The sequence below is a fragment of the Neolamprologus brichardi genome, chromosome 15 (assembly GCF_056152115.1).
Source record: "Neolamprologus brichardi isolate AB-2024 chromosome 15, ASM5615211v1, whole genome shotgun sequence".
In the NCBI taxonomy this organism is placed as follows: Eukaryota; Metazoa; Chordata; class Actinopteri; order Cichliformes; family Cichlidae; genus Neolamprologus; species Neolamprologus brichardi.
In genome coordinates, this window is record NC_142118.1 from 34876661 (window position 1) to 34894138 (window position 17478).

The following is a 17478-nucleotide window of genomic DNA, read 5'->3' on the forward strand; positions in this document are numbered from 1 at the left end:
GCTTGAGTGGCGCAGTAACACATCACATTATTTCTGGTAAAATTCCGCTTTGTGCCTTCCAAAAAAGTGATTAGATGAAGAAAATCACATTTGAATTTCTGGAAGGTATCTAAAAAATGACCTAATTCCTTTAATTCCAGCAGCAGACTCTGAATTTTCGCTTAAAGAAAACAGGATATGTCATCCACGCGCAGCATATTGTATGTCTTTTTAAGATGTTCCGCAGCACAGACGGTTGGCATCCTAGAATTCATTTCACTGCCAAAGTCGCTCTTCAGCTCTTGACGCGCAGCCTTTGAAACCACCTTTGGTTTCAGCTGTTGCATCTCAGCCAGAGGTCTAAAAGCTTAAAGTCTGTGCCTTTTGATAGCTTATAGCCTATATCATTTTCTCTAACACAGCGATGACCGGAGCTTGTGTCATTTGCATTTAATTAATCCCTGGCATGACGTGCTTAGAGGCAGGTACAAAAAACAGTGAATAGGCGAGGAAGGAGAACCATTACGCAGGTTTTCATGACATCACCATGGGCTGGCTATAAAGCGGCGAGGATTAATACACAGAGTTAGAGAAGCACTTGAGGAGCTTTGGAGTAAAAAACGGACTCTCCTTGTGTTTAGAAGCTGATTGGCTGAAGCTAACGTCCTTCGATCTGAACTGCAGCGCAGAGGAATCCCCGAACAACTGCTAGACTTGTCAAAATGAACTTGTCATACTTTGTAGCGTGTGGACTTATGGTCACCTTACTTTCAGTGAGGATGGGGGCAAAACCTTTAACTCAAGCGCAGCAGAAGGTAAGAAAAAGTCACTTGTATTGTTATTACTGACCAGGAGAACCTTTTGATTGGTTTGGACTGAAGCTGCTGGAAGCTGAATACTGAATAAGCAGCAGCAGCTGTTCTGTGGCACAGGTCCTCCAGGACAGTAGCTTTGCGCATCATATTTCACAATTTGGTTCTTGTTAAGCTTGTTTTTCCACACTCAGAGTGTAACACCCCTGTCCACTTGCACTTTATTTACAAACAGACGGCATGTTCAGTGACATGCAACCGAAACAGCCGGTGAAAGTTTGTTTCCGAGCATCCCTTTGATATTTTTAGACTTTAAATCGCCCATGTGCGATTTTTTAAATGAAACCACATATGGGGAAAACATTAAAATTCTTAGTTTACAATAACTCTGAAAAGCTATGATACTGACTATCAACATCATTTTTGGAATTTTATGTATTTATTAATTGTTCTCAAAATACGATTTACCAAACCAAAACAAAATTGTGCGTAAAATCGCAATTACGCATAGAATTGGCCGGAATGAATAAAGCTGACCCTTTAAAAAATACTTGTTTGAAATAATGTTGTAATTATTTGCTAAGCTCAGTAAAATTTGGAATGTTGGAGGTCTTCGTTACAGTCTACTTTACGAACAGATAAGTAAGCTACAGGCACCTGTTTTAAGTTTGTTTATTTTTTTTCTTCACTTTGAGAGCGAGGTGTCAGAGTCGGTAACTTAATAAAACAGAAGTACTGCACCCTTCTTCAGGGGTTTCCTTCGAGGTTTGAAACTCATGACTGGAGCCTCTCGTGGATCTTTTCCAAAGTTGTTTTTGGTTAGATGATACAAGTTAATGGATTCTTGAGTGCCGTGCTGTGAGAAAAATGCCAACGCGTCCCCCCCTCCCGGCCATTACGTTTGTGAAAGCGTTAGGATATATGCCAAGCTGAGGTTTACCTCAAACATTTAGCATATAATGACTGCTCTGTTGAAACGGGCACAAACCATAGATTTCACTTTCATCAAAAGCATTTGTCTTTGCACAATGTATTTGCCTGAGGGAGAGATTGTTTATTTATTTTCTTATCTTTCAGTCTCTTAGAAGTTTGCTGGGCGAGGAGCTGACGGAGTTTCTGGAGTCGGAGGAGAGAGAGAGACGGCTCGACGCTGTGCGCACTCGGATACGGTTACTGCGCGATTTACGGGTGGACACCCGGGCCAGAGGCATGTGGGCTCGTCTGCTCAACGATCAACCCCCAAACAGGAAACACAAATCGGGAAGCAAGAAGGCTGGCTCCTCGTCACGGAGTGGCTGCTTCGGACACAAGATGGACAGGATAGGCACCATCAGCGGCATGGGATGCTAGGGTTGGAGCAGCGCTGCAATGAATGGTGAGTGGTCGCTCATATCTGTCCCACTTTAACATTATGCAACATTAACTGTAGCAGCAAACAGTGACATGTAAACAGAGCCCAAAAGCAACAGGGTGAAATGAAATGAAAGAATGAATGCTGAAAGATAAGACGGAGACAAATTACAATCAGGGATTTTAAAAAAGAATGGCCTAGTTAATTAAATGGGCCTAATAATCTATTTTTTTAATATTGTATTTATTATAATTTCCTGTTGGTATTCCTCGCAGTTAAATGATGATTTTACAGGATTATCTGTCATATACATAAGACACATGTATGCAGCATTGCATGGTTCAGCTACATGGAAAATATTGTGGTTCACTAACTGCCTTTGACTTAGAAATATTCAATCTAGGGAAATAATCAAGCCTAAACCTTGTAGCGTTACCTCCTAGAACAGGATAGTCTTAGTCATCAGTTTAAGTGGATAGCCCACTTAAGCTGATGTATGGGAAAGAAACCAGTGAGCATTTAGGAAGTCCACTCTTGTATCTGTGCACATCATTATGAATGATCCCATCTGCTTCTATAACACAAGAACAATATATCACATTTAAGAAAAAGGGCAGGGAGATATCGAGGACGGAAGTGGGGTTGCAGAGACACATTCACACACATATTTGGTTGTCAGGATGTTTCTTGGAAACGCATTTGTTTCACTAAGTGTTTTTAACATAAACTGAAAAGGGGGCTGTGTGGGTTAATTAAGTTCTGGGGAATCTAAGTGACACACGATTAGTCCTGAGGCTTCACGCCTTTTTTCGATTTTATGGTAAACTCTGACATCCCTATGGGGGAGTGTTAGTGACTAACAATGGGTGAGTGTGTTTTTCATTGGTTAACACCATACGAGTGAGTTAATCTAAAGTAAAGTGGTTAGATGAGAAGTAAGTTAATGAGTAAAGAACCAACAAGTAAATTTGGAGATTCCCTGACTGATACGTGCATTACGTTAACAAAAGATTGAATAAATGAACATGTGTTTATGAGGCTGACCTTGAAAGACTCTGTCTAACCTTTTGCTTTTCCTCTTCCTCTCTTTTTCTAGATCTGGACGACGTGTTTGTTTGGATGACAAAAGTTGAGTTTGTTCTTACCAGAAGGGGAAAATAAAGAAAAACTCATCATGATTGTTCTATGGTACGAAAGTCACCATGACCAGCATAAACAAAGACTTGGATGACAATACTACAAAATCCTAATATAGATATATATATACAATAAATATGCAGGTATATATACATATATACAGTACATATATGTATAACATCCAACATGGTCAACAGATACAAACACAGATGGGTAGTACAACATGGCGGACAATGGTGTAAAAAAAACTACATACCGCAAAGCTGTATATTGTTGCTGCTGCTGCTGTACATTCATGTACTTCATCGTTCCCTGCATAAATGTATTTATGTTTAAAATCTATTTATATGTTTATAAAAAAAAGAGATATTTATAAATATGGATTTTATTTATGTAACATTTTGGAAATGGATGCAAACTGTAGGTCAGTTCTGTTTGTTGCCTTTTTTTTCCCCCCATTTGTCTCAAATAATTGTAAATGTTTTCGAAAACGATAAAACGAACATTCCATGTGCACTTACACCTTTGATCTGTGTGTCTTTGTGTGTTCCGTGAAACTAGTCAATTCTAGTTTGTGAGCATTTTCTGCCTGGCTTCTGGAGGTTTTGTCAGAAGAGAAACAAAGACTGCCCTGCTGTTAGATGGAGCGCCATTCATTTTTATTCAGTTCAATTCAGTTTCATTTCTATGGCACCAATTCACATAAAACAGTGACCTCGAAGTGGCTTATGCTGTAAAGACCCTACAATATTAGAAAGAAAAGAAAAACCAAGCAATCATTCGACCCCCTTTGAGCAAGCCCTTGTTGATGGTGGGAAGAAAAAACTCCCTTTTAATAGGAAGAAATCTCCAGAACCAGGCTCAAGGAGGGGCAGCCATCTGCTGTAGCCGGTTGGGTTGGTGTTACAAAAGGCACACTTTGGTACAGAGAGCCAGAGTTTAACATTTACTAAAGATTTTATCCTGCTTGGATTTTGAAAAAAATGTTTCAAACATTAGCAAATATCTGAAACTCTGTGTTATCAGATAACATGTTTATATGAAACAATAAGGATTTGTTGGGTGCTGCATCTATACTCCTGCATTCAACCTGGCATGATTGTACCCACACTGTAGAAAGCTCTTGCACAAATTTGATGCACAAATAGAAGAAAACACTGAAAACTTACATTTTGACTTAAAGCGATCTTTAGAATTCAGGCAATAACGCTGTAATCCCCAAATAACCCATCATGTTGACCACTAATTAAAAAGATGATAGGAAGCCACTTCCTCCTAATGTTCCTCTAATTCTTCCACACATTACATCCAGTTACCAGTTGGTAAATTTAAGAGCAATATTATTTAAAATAAGCAGTAAAATCACCTTATAATTATCCATCCATCCATTCTCTTATGCTTCTCCAATTCATCATAGGGAGGAGGGAACAGGATACATCCTGCACAGACAGCCAAACTGTTGCAGGAATAACATACTTTAACATTATATGAAGATGATATATAAGCAAAATGGCTTTTTTTATCTCGTAGTTTCCAAACTAAAAGGCTTAAAACAAGACAACAAGCATATAGAGAAAAGCCCATATATGTGCGATATTAAAAAGGAAAACAAACACACCCAGATTATAATAAAGAAGCATAAAAAAGACAAATTGTGCTCAGTTGTGAAACCGTAAAAAGGTCCATTGCTCAAAGGTTTCATGGTGTAATTACACTAAAGGGGGTGAGAGCCAGAAAAATACAGAGAGAACACTTTACAAGCGAATTAATACAGTGAAGTCAATGTAAAAGTCTTTTCAAGGATTTCCTTTCCAATACCATGAAACATGATATTTATAGTGTGAGTGTTGTGAATGTGTGCATCTGACTTTGAGGTTGCTACCGATTTGCAAACTGGAGAGATGTACAGCTGACAGAAGCAAACTGAGAGCACATGTGTATGTGAAAACACATTTACAATCATAAATTAGATGTGCTTGTCTCTTTTTTGTGAACCTATATTATTGACTGTAGGAAGGTCATACTCATAGTAATACAACTTTAAACACACGCACATACAAAACAGGCCTTGAGGTGGCCGGTGCTATAGAACTAAAGCCGAATTAAAGTCAACAATTAATTCACTGAAAAGAAAAGAATGTAATATCTAGTACTTGTTCAGAACAGCCTGCCTACCTAGCTGTTACACTACACACTAAGTGTAAACGCTACTCTGGAAAACACAAAGGCAACATGCCCACCTCATGTACCTGGTGTTCAAGAAACATGAGTCACATAAGTCTAAAAAAAAATAAAGAATAAAATAATAAAATGGAAGTAGTGTTTGGGGGTCGTTATAACACTTGTCAAACAAAGATAAAAGCTTTTTGCACCCACCAACAACAAAAGAGAACATACACTGAACAACAGCAAGAAATATATCAACACTGCTGTGTTAAATTCAGTGTGTTCTGTGGCAGAGCTTCCAGTTAATAAAAGCTTTCATCAAAGGCCAGCATATAGCCGTACACGGTCACATTGCCATGTGAATTTGTTTACTAGTTTCAATGTTGTTATATTTGATCTTTAACCATTCTAAAATACAGCCACTGATTTAGACACACGTGTTCAGCTGCACGATTAAGCAATTAATTTAATGGTCCAATGACATGACATCAACTCAGTGCATTCAAGCATGTAGATATGTTAAAGATGTTCTGCTGAAATTCAAAGTAAGCATCAGAATGAGGAAGAAAGGTGGTTTAAGTGACTTTGAATGAGACATGGCTGCCGGTGCCAGATAGGTCTGAGTATTTCAGTCACTGTTGATCTGCTGGGGTTATCCCTCAACACCATTTCTAGGGTTTAAAGAGAAGTTTCTAAAAACAAAAACAAAAAACAAACATCCAGTGAGCAGCAGTTCTCTAGATGAAAATGTCTTCTTGATGACAAGGGTCAAAGCAGAATTGGAGACTGTTTTGAGCTGACAGGAAGGCAACTGTACCTCCAATAAACATTTGTTACAACTAGGGTATGCAGAAGAGTATGCACAACATGTTGAACCTTGAAGAAGATGTGCAGCAGAAGACCGCAAAAGCTGCCACTCTTGTCAGCTGAGAACAGGAAACTGAGGCTATAGTTCACACAGGCTCAACAAAAATGGACGACAGCAGACTGAAAAAATGTAAACTGGTCTGATCGGTCATCATTTGGATGTTAGGATCAAAATCTGGCATGCAAGCATGCATCCATCCTGCTTTGTATCAGTGATTCAGCTTGCTGCAATGGTGAGAGGGATATTTTCTTGGAACACTTTGGGCCCCTTGTGTCCACCTGTGTATTGTTGCTGACCATGTGCATTCCTTTATGACCATCTTCTGAAGGTTGCTTCTAAGAGGATAACGAGTCACAAAGCTCAACTCACCCAAATCTGTTTTTCTCAACATGAGTTCATCGTATTGAGATAGTCTGCGCATCCACCAAATCTCAGCCCAGTAGAACACATTTGGGATGTGATGGATTGGAAAATTCACATCACGGATGTGATGCTGACAAGCTGCAACAACTGTGTGACGCTATCATGTGTGACGCTTTTAGTACCATATCACCCCATTAGGGCTCTTCGCTCTCAGACTGCTGGTTTACTTTTTGTTCCTAGAGTATTTAAAAGTAGAATGGGAGGCAGAGCCTTCGGCTTTCAGGCCCTTCTTCAGCTTCCAATTTGGATTTGGAAGACAGACACTATCTCTGCTTTTAAGATTAGGCTTCAAACTTTCCTTTTGATAAAGCATATCAGGTGGATCAGGTGACCCTGAATCCTCCCTTAGTTATGCTGCAATAGGTGGAGGCTGCCGGGGGATTCCCATGATGCACTGAGTGTTTCTTCTTCAGTCACCTTTGTCACTCACTGTGTTTAAACACATCTTTCTATTCAATTATTATTAATCTCTGGCTCTTTTCCACATCATGTCTTTGTCCTGTCTTCATCCATTTACCTTCAACCGGTCGCAGCAGATTGCACCCCTCCTTGAGTCTGGTTCTACTGGAGGTTTCTTCCTGATAAAAGGGAGTTTTTCCTTCCCACTGTTGCCAAAGCACTTGCTCATAGGGGGTCATATGATTGTTGCTGAAAGACAGCAATGAATAATTGAACAAGAGTCAGAGTGACAGGAGGGTTTTTGCAAAGAGGCATACCTATTCATTCTGCAAATTCAGCATAGACACTGCTGTGTAGTTGTATGTACCTTTGTTATTTCAATATGGCAATTTCAGTAGCTCTTTTTCTTTTGTTGTTGTTGTTTTTTGTGGGGGTTTTTTTTTTTTACACAAAACAGTTTTTTCAGTTATACTGATATGCTTTAAAACCACCAACAGTGGGACGACTGTAATAATTAAACACAGTCAACTACAGTTGTGATCACAAGTCCAGAATTTCACAGTAAGACTAAGAAAAGGGGAAAAAGTTGGACAGAATGCAACATTTTGTACAGGTAGACAGGTAGAACAATGGCGACTCTGTGAGCTTTCTGACTACAAAAGATATTGAAGTTCAAGAGAATGGTTAGATTATCATTATTATCATTATTATTACAAAGAAGAAGGGACCAATAAAGTTACATTATCTTTCTCAAATCAAAGGTAGCTGTAATTCACTGAGACTAGTCTGTAAGACCGAGTGATGTTAAATGCAATGCTGCCTCTGTGTGGTGTTGAGGGTTAATTACTCAAATGTGCTTTTCATGTTGCCCTGGGAATTAGCCGGTTGGCTCCAGGATTCAATTGTGCAACAGAAAAACAATGTATGAATATTTATATTTAAAATTATCTACAATGTAAAAGTAACTTAATGGCAATTAAAAAGAGGTTCCTTCACTGAGGAAAAAAAGCCTAAATATTATTATTATCATTTTAAATGCACACATCTACCAAAAAGGCAACAAATATCTATTGCTTACATCCTTCCTGTGTGTAGTCATCCTTGCAAAGGCAAACTCTGAGCATGGAAAACACCTGTGTAGAGGTTTTTATTTATTTTTTTTAAATTTTATTTAAATGTATACAGTTACATGAAAAACATGTACTAAAACTGGACTGAACTACTATGTATACCCCACTTTGAAGTATTTAGATTATACTATACTATACTAGTTGGGAACTATCACTGTTTAATAGTGTAACGTGTACCTCGTGGTGGACTACACGTGGTCGATAGTTTGGCAACCGGTGCCGAACCACGTGGCCATGTAAACAGCTGCATGGGATATGTGACAATAAGCTGTATATGGTTTCTGTAGCGTTAAGTCCGGGAAATTGCCGAAAATAGTTTTCTTTAAGATTTTAACTGTAAACATATATAACTATACGTGTATTAAAAACAAAACCATGATAATAATAATAATAATTATATAATAGCAATGTAAATAATACATGTTCATATTAAATACAGACTGTCATAACATTGACTTTAAAGGTTAAACACGGTAGATTTGACAGTGCTGCCTCGTATTTTTGTCATGTATTTAGTGATATAGTGAGACGAGAATAGTTAAACAGTATTTCCTTAGAGTAGTAAAATTCAATGTTTCCTGTATGTGGGGTGAGGCGCGGGCACGATGCAAATACATTAGCTTCTGATTGGTAGAGATAGTCATGTGGGCGGGTCGGCGAGAGCGCGCGAAGAAGGGGAGTATCAAGCGCGTCTTCGTCGTCTCTGTCTTTCCTGTCCAATGTCCCATCGAGTAGGCAGGTCCACGTGCATACATTAGCTATTCTTTTTTAAATTCATCTTCAGACGTCCAGCTTCTCGTGTTTTATTGAAACCCACAACAGCACAATGGTGAAGTTAGCAAAGGTAAGATTACGTCATTCTATTTTAAAATGGTGCGTGCGTTTGATAGAAAGAAGGCTTGTGTTTACGCACGAGGCCTTTAAGCAGAAGTTGGTGCGTTTGTTTAAAAAAAGGGGGTGAATTCGCGGAAAAAGAAAATGTCCGCTCAGGTAAAGCAGCGATTGTCGCCTTTTTTTAAAAAAAAAATGAATCAACATGGTGGCGGTGTTGCCGCATTTACTACGCCTTTTTCGTTTGCGATCAGCCATGTTTGTGCCTCGCTTTTGGCTCTCTGGCCTGCTAAGCTAAACCGCTGCTTAGTGTGGATTTCGTGCGCGCTCTCGATTTAAGTATGGCGTATAGAAAGAATATAACAAAATCGATTTATGGCCAGCCTGCCAACCTGTACCAACATTTGTTAGAAAACTGTTGTAAAAACCGAAAATTTGAGCACGCGGCTAGCTTAACAACTAGCATTAGCGCATTCATACCCGGACTTGATTCTAATTTACTTCATTTTGTGGAAATATTGGTTGTTCTCGGTGCGAAGTTTAAATTGCCCCACTTAAACACTTTCTGTCACGTAACAGACTTTCTAGATAACTGTTCGGCATATATGTTTATATATATAAATATAATCCTTTCTTTAATGCTTGTCAGCAAATGGTAAAATTACCCAGCATGCTAGCTGACCGACCTCTAGAGCTCCACGTGGGTTCTGCGCCTGCTCTGAGTGACACACGAGGCAAGCAACCAAAACCGAGAAACCCGATTGGCGCGCACAGTTAACATTTGAGTGGCTTATTTTAAACCCACGTAACAGTTTGTCGTTGATTATTTAATTATTGAACCAGCAGCACGGCTCTCCTGTTTTATATTTTAACCGTGGAATTCCACGTGGCCTAAAGCCCCCTCATGTTTGCGGACATGCTGCAGCGGGTGCCATGATTGTTAGACCCTCTTCTTTACCGGAATCTATGCTTGGCTACTTGTAGGGCTCCATTATTGTTGGGTTTTAAAAACATTGGTAATAACAATTTTTGCATTCCGGGATTTCTTTTGAAGGCAGCAAATAAGCAAGCAGCTCAGAAGAAAAAAGCCCCTCCACCCCCTAAAGAAGTTGAGGAGGAATCCAGCGAAGAGGACAGCAGTGATGAGGAAGAAGAGGTACAAAGACGTTCTCTCAAGTATTTTATGGCTAGAAAATGAAATGTAAAATGTGGTATTAAGTGTTTTTTATTATTATTATAAATTTCTTTTAAACACTGCAGGCTCCTGCACCTAAAGCGGTGAAGAAAGCCACACCAGCCAAAGTTGTTGGAAATGGCACTCCTGCCAAAAAAGCAGAAAGTGAAGATGATGATTCTGGTAAGTAATAAAGGACCAAAATGAAAATAATTGAATGATACTCATATCTCACGTATCTTACATAACCAGTATGTAGGTGTAATTTAGTCTGGACTTTAATATATAGAGATTGACCTACTTTGTTTGTTTTCCAGATGTTAGAAAGTGAGTCCCTCTAACATTATTAAATGCATCAGGCCTCAGTTAAGAAAGACGTTGTTTTTGACATTTAGTTACAACAGTGAAACAGATGGTCTTTAGAAACAAAACCTTCAGAGTTATGAAAACTGCTGTTTCCACTCAACTGGTGAATGTGTCGTGTTGTCTAAATTCATAATATACATTCTTGATCTAAATAAGATAAAATCTTAAAATGAGCATAATATTGTCTAAGACGATTTTGCTATGTATTATATATAGACGAATCATCAGAGGAGGAGGCCCCCCCACCAAAGAAGACACCTGCAAAAGCAACTCCGGCTAAAAAAGCACCAGCAGCTGCTGCAAAAGCAGAGGAGTCAGATGATGATGATGATGAGGAGGAGGAGGAGGAGGATGGTAAGGCTCATAGTGACTGATAGTAATTACCGTTGTACTGTGTTTTTAAGAAAACTGTCGATGGCTTCATTTTAATCTCATCCAAGTATTTGTGCTAACAGTCTGGTGATGTAATGTGTCACAAAACATCCTCCATTTCTTGGCATGCATGTGGTTGTTTAGTACTCATGTGTGTAATGTACGGAGGAAAAACAAAGACAGCGCTATGTCTTCGGTACCGGTGTGTATTTTGCTGTCTGCCGGTCCTATCCTCAATCGCTGTTACAACCTAATGCCCTTTTTTGAACTCTAAAGAGGGTTTGTTGAAAATTTCTGCAATTAAAACGAAACGAACAAACTCGTTTTTTTTTCTTGTCTAGATGAATCTGAAGAAGAGGCCCCACCACCCAAGAAGGCAGCCAAGCAAGCTGCTAAGCCTGCAGCAAAGCCCCCAGTAAAGGCTCAGCCTGCAAAGGAGTCCTCTGATGATGATGATGAAGATGACGATGACGAGTCAGAAGAGGAAGCCCCGCCCCCCAAGAAGGCCACTCCAGCAAAGCCTGCAGCCAAGGCTGCAAAGGCTCAGCCTGCTAAAGAAGAGTCATCTGAAGAAGACGATGATGAAGACGATGATGATGGTAAGACTGATCCTCACATTTTTTTTGTTTTTAACAGGAGCCTCTGTCTTTGAAATAGTTAACACTGTATGATGATCAACAAGGGACTTAATACTGATCACGTATGATGTCACCTTTTGAACTATCTGACACACAGTAATTTTAAAAATTTATTTGTTTTCAATGCACTTGAATTCGGCCACAGTTACTGTGTGATTTACGTCTTCGGCATTGATTCTGCTTTTTAGACTCTGAAGAGGAAATGGACACTACTCCTGCTCCAGCAGCCACCAAGGCAAAGAAAGCAGGCATGGTTAAAGCCAAGGAAGAGTCTGAAGAAGATGAGGAGGATGACGAAGAAGATGACGATGAGGAGGACGACGATGATGAGGAGGAAGAAGAAAGTAAGTTTGGGAGTTTAAATAAATAAATAAATAAAAATTAAGTGAAAGTGTTATTCTCCCAGTTTTTATAAAGTCACTTAAAAGGGACCACCACCCTATAATAAAGATGTGTGTGTGCTGTAAGATGGCTTATGTACTGAACTTTAGTCTTTGTTGATGATGTGGACAATGAAGACTCACTGCCCCACTCACTTACTGTTTTTGTCGTCATTCTCCTTTCTGACCAGAACCCACAGCTGCAAAGAGGAAGGCTGAGAGCAAAAAGGACACTCCACCTGCCAAGAAAGCAAAGTCAGAAGGACAGGGTAAGAATAAATATATTCTGCCTGTTTTAGCTTTCTTTACGTTTATCAACAAGAGGCTTAATGCTAATCCTAAAATTCTCCTTTATGTCAACATAAATGTCAATAATGCATTTTTACACCAAAAGTAATTGAAGTGTTTTCCTGTTTGCCAGCGTTTTCTCTGTTTGTTGGAAACTTGAACTCAAGCAAAGATTTTGATGAGATCAAAGCTTCACTGAGGAAATTCTTCTCCAAGAACGGCCTCGAGATCACAGACGTCCGGTTAGGAGGAAACAAGTAAGAATTATATTTAAAACAAATCATAATAGTTAACCCCTTCTGATTGGCTTATTCTTGCCTATCACTCGTTGGGTATAAGTGATTGAATTTGAGTGTATTGCAAATATCAGCTGTGTTTGTATCACCATGATACAGTTGAGATTAACATCTGAAGACAGTTTGGCCATTACCGGTTGATAGAAACAAGTTAATGGTTTACTTAGTTTGTTAAAATTTAACAGTTAACCAGTTAAATTTATGGTATGATATGATATTAAAGTATCCTGTCATTGTAAATGGCATGACAGCACCCTTGTTTTATTGGTAAAGTTAAAAAAAGAAGCTGGTCTGTGACAATTCATTGAAGGTGGCATGTCTGATGTTGCTTGCATTTTTAACTCTACAGGAAATTTGGCTATGTGGACTTTGCATCTGAGGAGGACCTGCAGAAGGGCCTGGAGCTCAATGGCAAAAAGGTCATGGGCCAGGAAGTGAAACTGGAAAAGGCCCGCAGCAAAGAAGGCTCGCAAGACAGCAAAAAAGGTAATGGATGTCATGAATTGAAAAATTTCTTTGTGGGTGGAAAATTTTGTTCCTGTACTCGCACTGACACTGACATATGGCCCACAGAGAAGGACGCACGGACACTGTTTGTGAAGAACCTTCCCTTCTCCGCAACGGCAGATGACCTGAAAGAGATCTTTAAAGACGCAGTAGAAATCCGGGTGCCTCCTGGCCAGAATACTTCAAACAAAGGGTAAGAACAAGCTAGGTTGTAAATGTTTCGTACATTAGACAGTGGTTGGGAAAACTATATAAGAAGCACAGCAATTAATAATTATTGATTATCTAAATTATTACTATTAACTCAGACTCTACAAGTTTGGACTGATAATCCTAGGTAGCACAGTAAACAGTTGAAGTTATGGGCAGTAGTTGTAGAACATGAACTGCTGATTACGTTTCATCATTATCACTCAGTTCCTTTTTTTTTTTAAAGAGTATGTTCCTTGTTTTTGTTTTTTACAGTATTGCTTACGTAGAGTTCAAAACTGAGGCTGATGCAGAGAGGACGATGGAGGAGACCCAGGGGTCTGAAGTGCAGGGCAGATCCATCATCATTGACTATACTGGAGAGAAGAGCCACATGGGAGCCAGAGCATCAGGTAGGCTTGAGATATTTTGTAAAACTGTGAGATAAACTACTTGTAACAAGCAGTTCTAATAATTTCAATTATTATAATGCATAAGTATCTATACTCTTAATGAAAGTGTCTGTGTTTGTATGTATAGTTCTGCAAGTGTACTGATCTATGGTGAACATAACATAAGACAGCTGAAGAATGTTTCATCTTTTCTTTTTGTAGCATCTGAAGCAGCCAGCAAAACCCTGGTCGTGAACAATCTCTCCTTCAACGCAACAGAGGAAGTGCTGCAGTCCACATTTGAGAAAGCTGTTTCTATTAGGATTCCACAGAGAGATGGCAGACCCAAAGGGTGAGTGTCTGCGTGGCCACGGGTAACCCCAATGAGGGCTTTCAAGCTTTCAAATGTAGTCATGGTGTGTAAAACACCCGCGCCTTCTCTTGAGCTCCTGTAAATCTTCATGATAGTACTTGGATTCGCACGAGAAGTAGAGCCAGTGCAGTTAGAACAGGCCTGCCCACCTACGTGGGTGTTGCCTATGTCTGCTGTGCAACAATTACAGTAAACTCTGTAAAATGACAAAATTAAAACATTTTAACCCTGATAGCCCCCAGCAAGACATTCAGATGAAGTATTTCAAAACAGATTTTGACTCTTTTTCTATCGTTGTTCTTCTCTCCTTAGTTTTGCTTTTCTGGAGTTTGAGAGCACAGATGATGCTAAAGATGCTCTAGAAAATTTCAACAACACAGAAATTGAAGGCCGATCAATCCGACTGGAGTACAGCCAGAGCAGAGATTGGAACAGGGGAAACTCAGGTAGGTCATGAAACCAATCAGTTGTCTTTTTAGTTAAGACTCTGCCAGCTGTGATGAAATCTTTATCTCCTGAAACTCTGTGAAGATTCAAAGATAGTCAAGTCCTGAGCTGATCTTTCCATGAATTTTAATTTGTTGAATTGTCTAGATTTGCCCAGATGGGTATTATTTTGCTTATTTACATGATGCCATCTTCTCTACCAGGTCCAACTAAAACCCTGTTTGTCAAGGGTCTCTCTGAGGACACAACAGAAGAGACCCTCAAGGATGCCTTTGAGGGTGCTGTAGCAGCCAGGATAGTGACAGACAGAGATACAGGGTCATCAAAGGGGTAAGTTTGAACAGGTGGAAACACTCCTCCTCCTTCTTCTTCTCCAGCACTTCTCTTGAGCACCGCTCTGTCTAACAATGACAGTGTACGGTTTCGTATGAGAAGGAGAGCAAAGTCGCAGTTAAACAGGCAGCTGCCTGAGTGGCAGTTGCCCATGTCTGATGTGAAACAGACTCGATGTGGTTTGAATTAGACCACTTTGCTCAGATGAGTTATTTAAAGACCAATACTTCACCCAACAAAGTAAAGTAGTTTAATTCATGGCACTGCATTAGAATTACATTTATTAATTAGAACCATTTTCCTTTATCTCGTCCCCTAACCTGTCTGGCTCTATAGTTTCGGCTTTGTGGACTTCAGCAATGAGGATGACTGCAAAGCAGCTAAGGAGGCAATGGAGGATGGCGAGATTGACGGCAGCAAGGTGACTCTGGACTACGCCAAGCCCAAGGGTGAAGGTGGCTTCCGTGGAGGCCGAGGTGGTGGCGGCTTCGGCGGTCGAGGTGGCGGCAGAGGAGGCCGTGGTGGCTTTGGCGGTTTTGGTGGTCGTGGTGGCGGTGGAAGAGGACGAGGAGGACCTCGTGGAGGTGGACGCGGAGGCGGACGCGGTGGTTTCGGAGGTAAGGGATTAAACTCCTAAACCTGTGGCTACTGTGATCATCTTTTAACTGACTTGCAGCTTTAAGCTGGTAGATTTTTACATTTGTTGTTCCAAGAGTTAACTGAAACCGAGCGATGTCTAAGTGTGCCTCTTTATCATTGTTTTGTAAAATAGCTAAACATGCTGCCTGGTAGATTAAGTTGCCCGTCTTTCTTGTTTCAGGTGGAAGAGGTGGCGGCGGTTTTGGAGGCAAACCCCAGGGGAAGAAAATAAAGTTTGATGACTAAAGTCTTAGTCTATTTTACTTTTTGAAAGGACTCTGGTTGCATCAGTTTTCAGAGCTTTTGGACATTCCACAAAGCGTCATTGGTATATATTTAACTGTTAACGGGCATTTTAGCCCTTTATTTAGACCCCTCAGACCTTCCATCCCCCTTCTGTGCCAGAATGGTACTTCTGACCTTTTCAGCTTAATCAAGACGTGAATACTGAATGTCCTAAATGCAAACCTGCACCTCACGCCCCTGAAGCACACTTGCTTTTCTGGAGGAATAAAATGGAATAGATCAGGTTCGCTGTGAAAAATGTTTGGTTTTGTCAGATACATTGTGTAAATTTAAACCGTTTGTATGATTTCGTTTTACCTTTTGTAAAAAGAAATACACTTGTATCCATATGTTTTGTTCTTATTTTGTCACTTAGTTTACTTTAGAAGCTAATTTTTACTGTAATGTGCAAAGCATATTTTGATAAGCATTGAGTCCTTCCTCATGAGTTGGATGTTGAGAATGACAAATGTTCACATTTTTGCTTGTTTTGTGGGATGCTGTCGATGTCTGAGTTGCAGATGAAAGACCTCTAATCTATGTAACATAAAATATTTGTAGTGCATTGACTAATTTTTTTTTTTTTTCTTCCCCATCTGACGATTTTCAGACGATTAAAACCTTGTATGTGGTGATTTTTAAATGACTCTTGCAATAATTTGTCTTCAAAGTCATGTCCTTTAGACCGGGTCCACTTTCACTAGTGCTGATCAGTTTCTCTGTCAGTGGGATATGTGCAGACTTTAAGTTGTCTCTAATTAAACCACTACTCAAAAAAACCATCAGTTCCAGCTAAAGTTATCAAACTATAGACCAATCTTCCTCTAATTTCAAAAGTTTGTGAAAAACTAACAAAGTATAGGAAGGAAATTATCTCTTTGATGTTTCAGTCAGGGTTTACTGACAGAAACAGACCATAGCACATAAACTGTACTGGTGAAGGTTATAAATATCCCTGGTCTCTGAAAGTGCACTGTGTACTTGTTGTGTTACACCTGAGTGCAGTGTTTGATAATATTAATCACAATATTCTACAGCGATCCTGTTAGTATTAAAAGATGCACTCCTGTGGTTGTGTCACATATCTGATAGACAGTTGTATATTTAAATTGGGAGTAATCTTATTTAACATAAGTTGGCCACAGTCTTCTGTGCTAGGATCAGTTCTATTTACATTATACATGCTTTCCTTTTACAAGGTAATATTAGAAAACGATGCATATAGTTTGATTGCTGTGGACCGGATGATACAACTAAAGGCTTATCCCTCCTAGGACCTGGCGTCCACATACGTGGACATCACATTTTGGGTTATCTAGACCAAAATACTCAATCTTACTCTAGAAAAGCCTGATATCCACCTACGAGGACATTATACTGCTACAGTTCTATCAAAATTTTAAACGAATATCCTTATATGTGGCTTATTTTTCTTAAAATCAAAAATAAGGTCAAAAATAAAATCTGGTAATTCTTCGTTTTTACATTCATCGGGTCCCAATATGCCGAAATATCAAAGAGAAATTAAAAATGAATGCCATGGAAGAGTTTGGGTCTTAGGAGGTTAAAGGCCTGAATCACCCATAAGTTTACAAGAAATTGAGGTTATTGTAATCAGCCCTAGAAATTGTAGAAACAGTTTCTAATTAGAATTACTGAATGCATGCATCATTATAAACAGGCTGTTCTGAAAGTGCTGAAAT

At 39.5% G+C, this 17478-nt stretch overlaps 2 protein-coding genes and 2 non-coding genes across 4 annotated transcripts; all 4 read left to right on the forward strand.

Moving 5' to 3' along the window:
• Positions 1-582: 582 nt before the first annotated feature.
• On the forward strand, positions 583-3797 carry nppc (natriuretic peptide C). The gene is made up of 3 exons (XM_006791988.3): positions 583-794; positions 1869-2166; positions 3239-3797. The coding sequence occupies exons 1-2, from the start codon at positions 702-704 to the stop codon at positions 2139-2141; spliced, it is 366 nt and encodes a 121-aa protein (XP_006792051.2). The 5' UTR covers positions 583-701; the 3' UTR covers positions 2142-2166; positions 3239-3797.
• A 5132-nt stretch (positions 3798-8929) lies between these two features.
• Positions 8930-16418, forward strand: nucleolin (nucleolin multifunctional protein). The gene is made up of 16 exons (XM_087852766.1): positions 8930-9109; positions 10151-10252; positions 10357-10453; positions 10853-10990; positions 11350-11607; positions 11835-11990; positions 12218-12295; positions 12448-12571; positions 12960-13096; positions 13184-13310; positions 13583-13719; positions 13921-14050; positions 14384-14517; positions 14722-14848; positions 15188-15468; positions 15672-16418. Exons 1-16 carry the CDS (start codon positions 9092-9094, stop codon positions 15734-15736), a joined length of 2109 nt encoding a protein of 702 aa, XP_087708892.1. The 5' UTR covers positions 8930-9091; the 3' UTR covers positions 15737-16418.
• Positions 11120-11259, forward strand: LOC118453501 (small nucleolar RNA SNORA57). Its single transcript, XR_004843337.1, has one exon. It is a non-coding gene; the product is annotated as a small nucleolar RNA SNORA57 (small nucleolar RNA).
• Positions 14896-15022, forward strand: LOC118454270 (small nucleolar RNA SNORA75). The gene has a single exon (XR_004843671.1). It is a non-coding gene; the product is annotated as a small nucleolar RNA SNORA75 (small nucleolar RNA).
• Positions 16419-17478: the final 1060 nt, after the last annotated feature.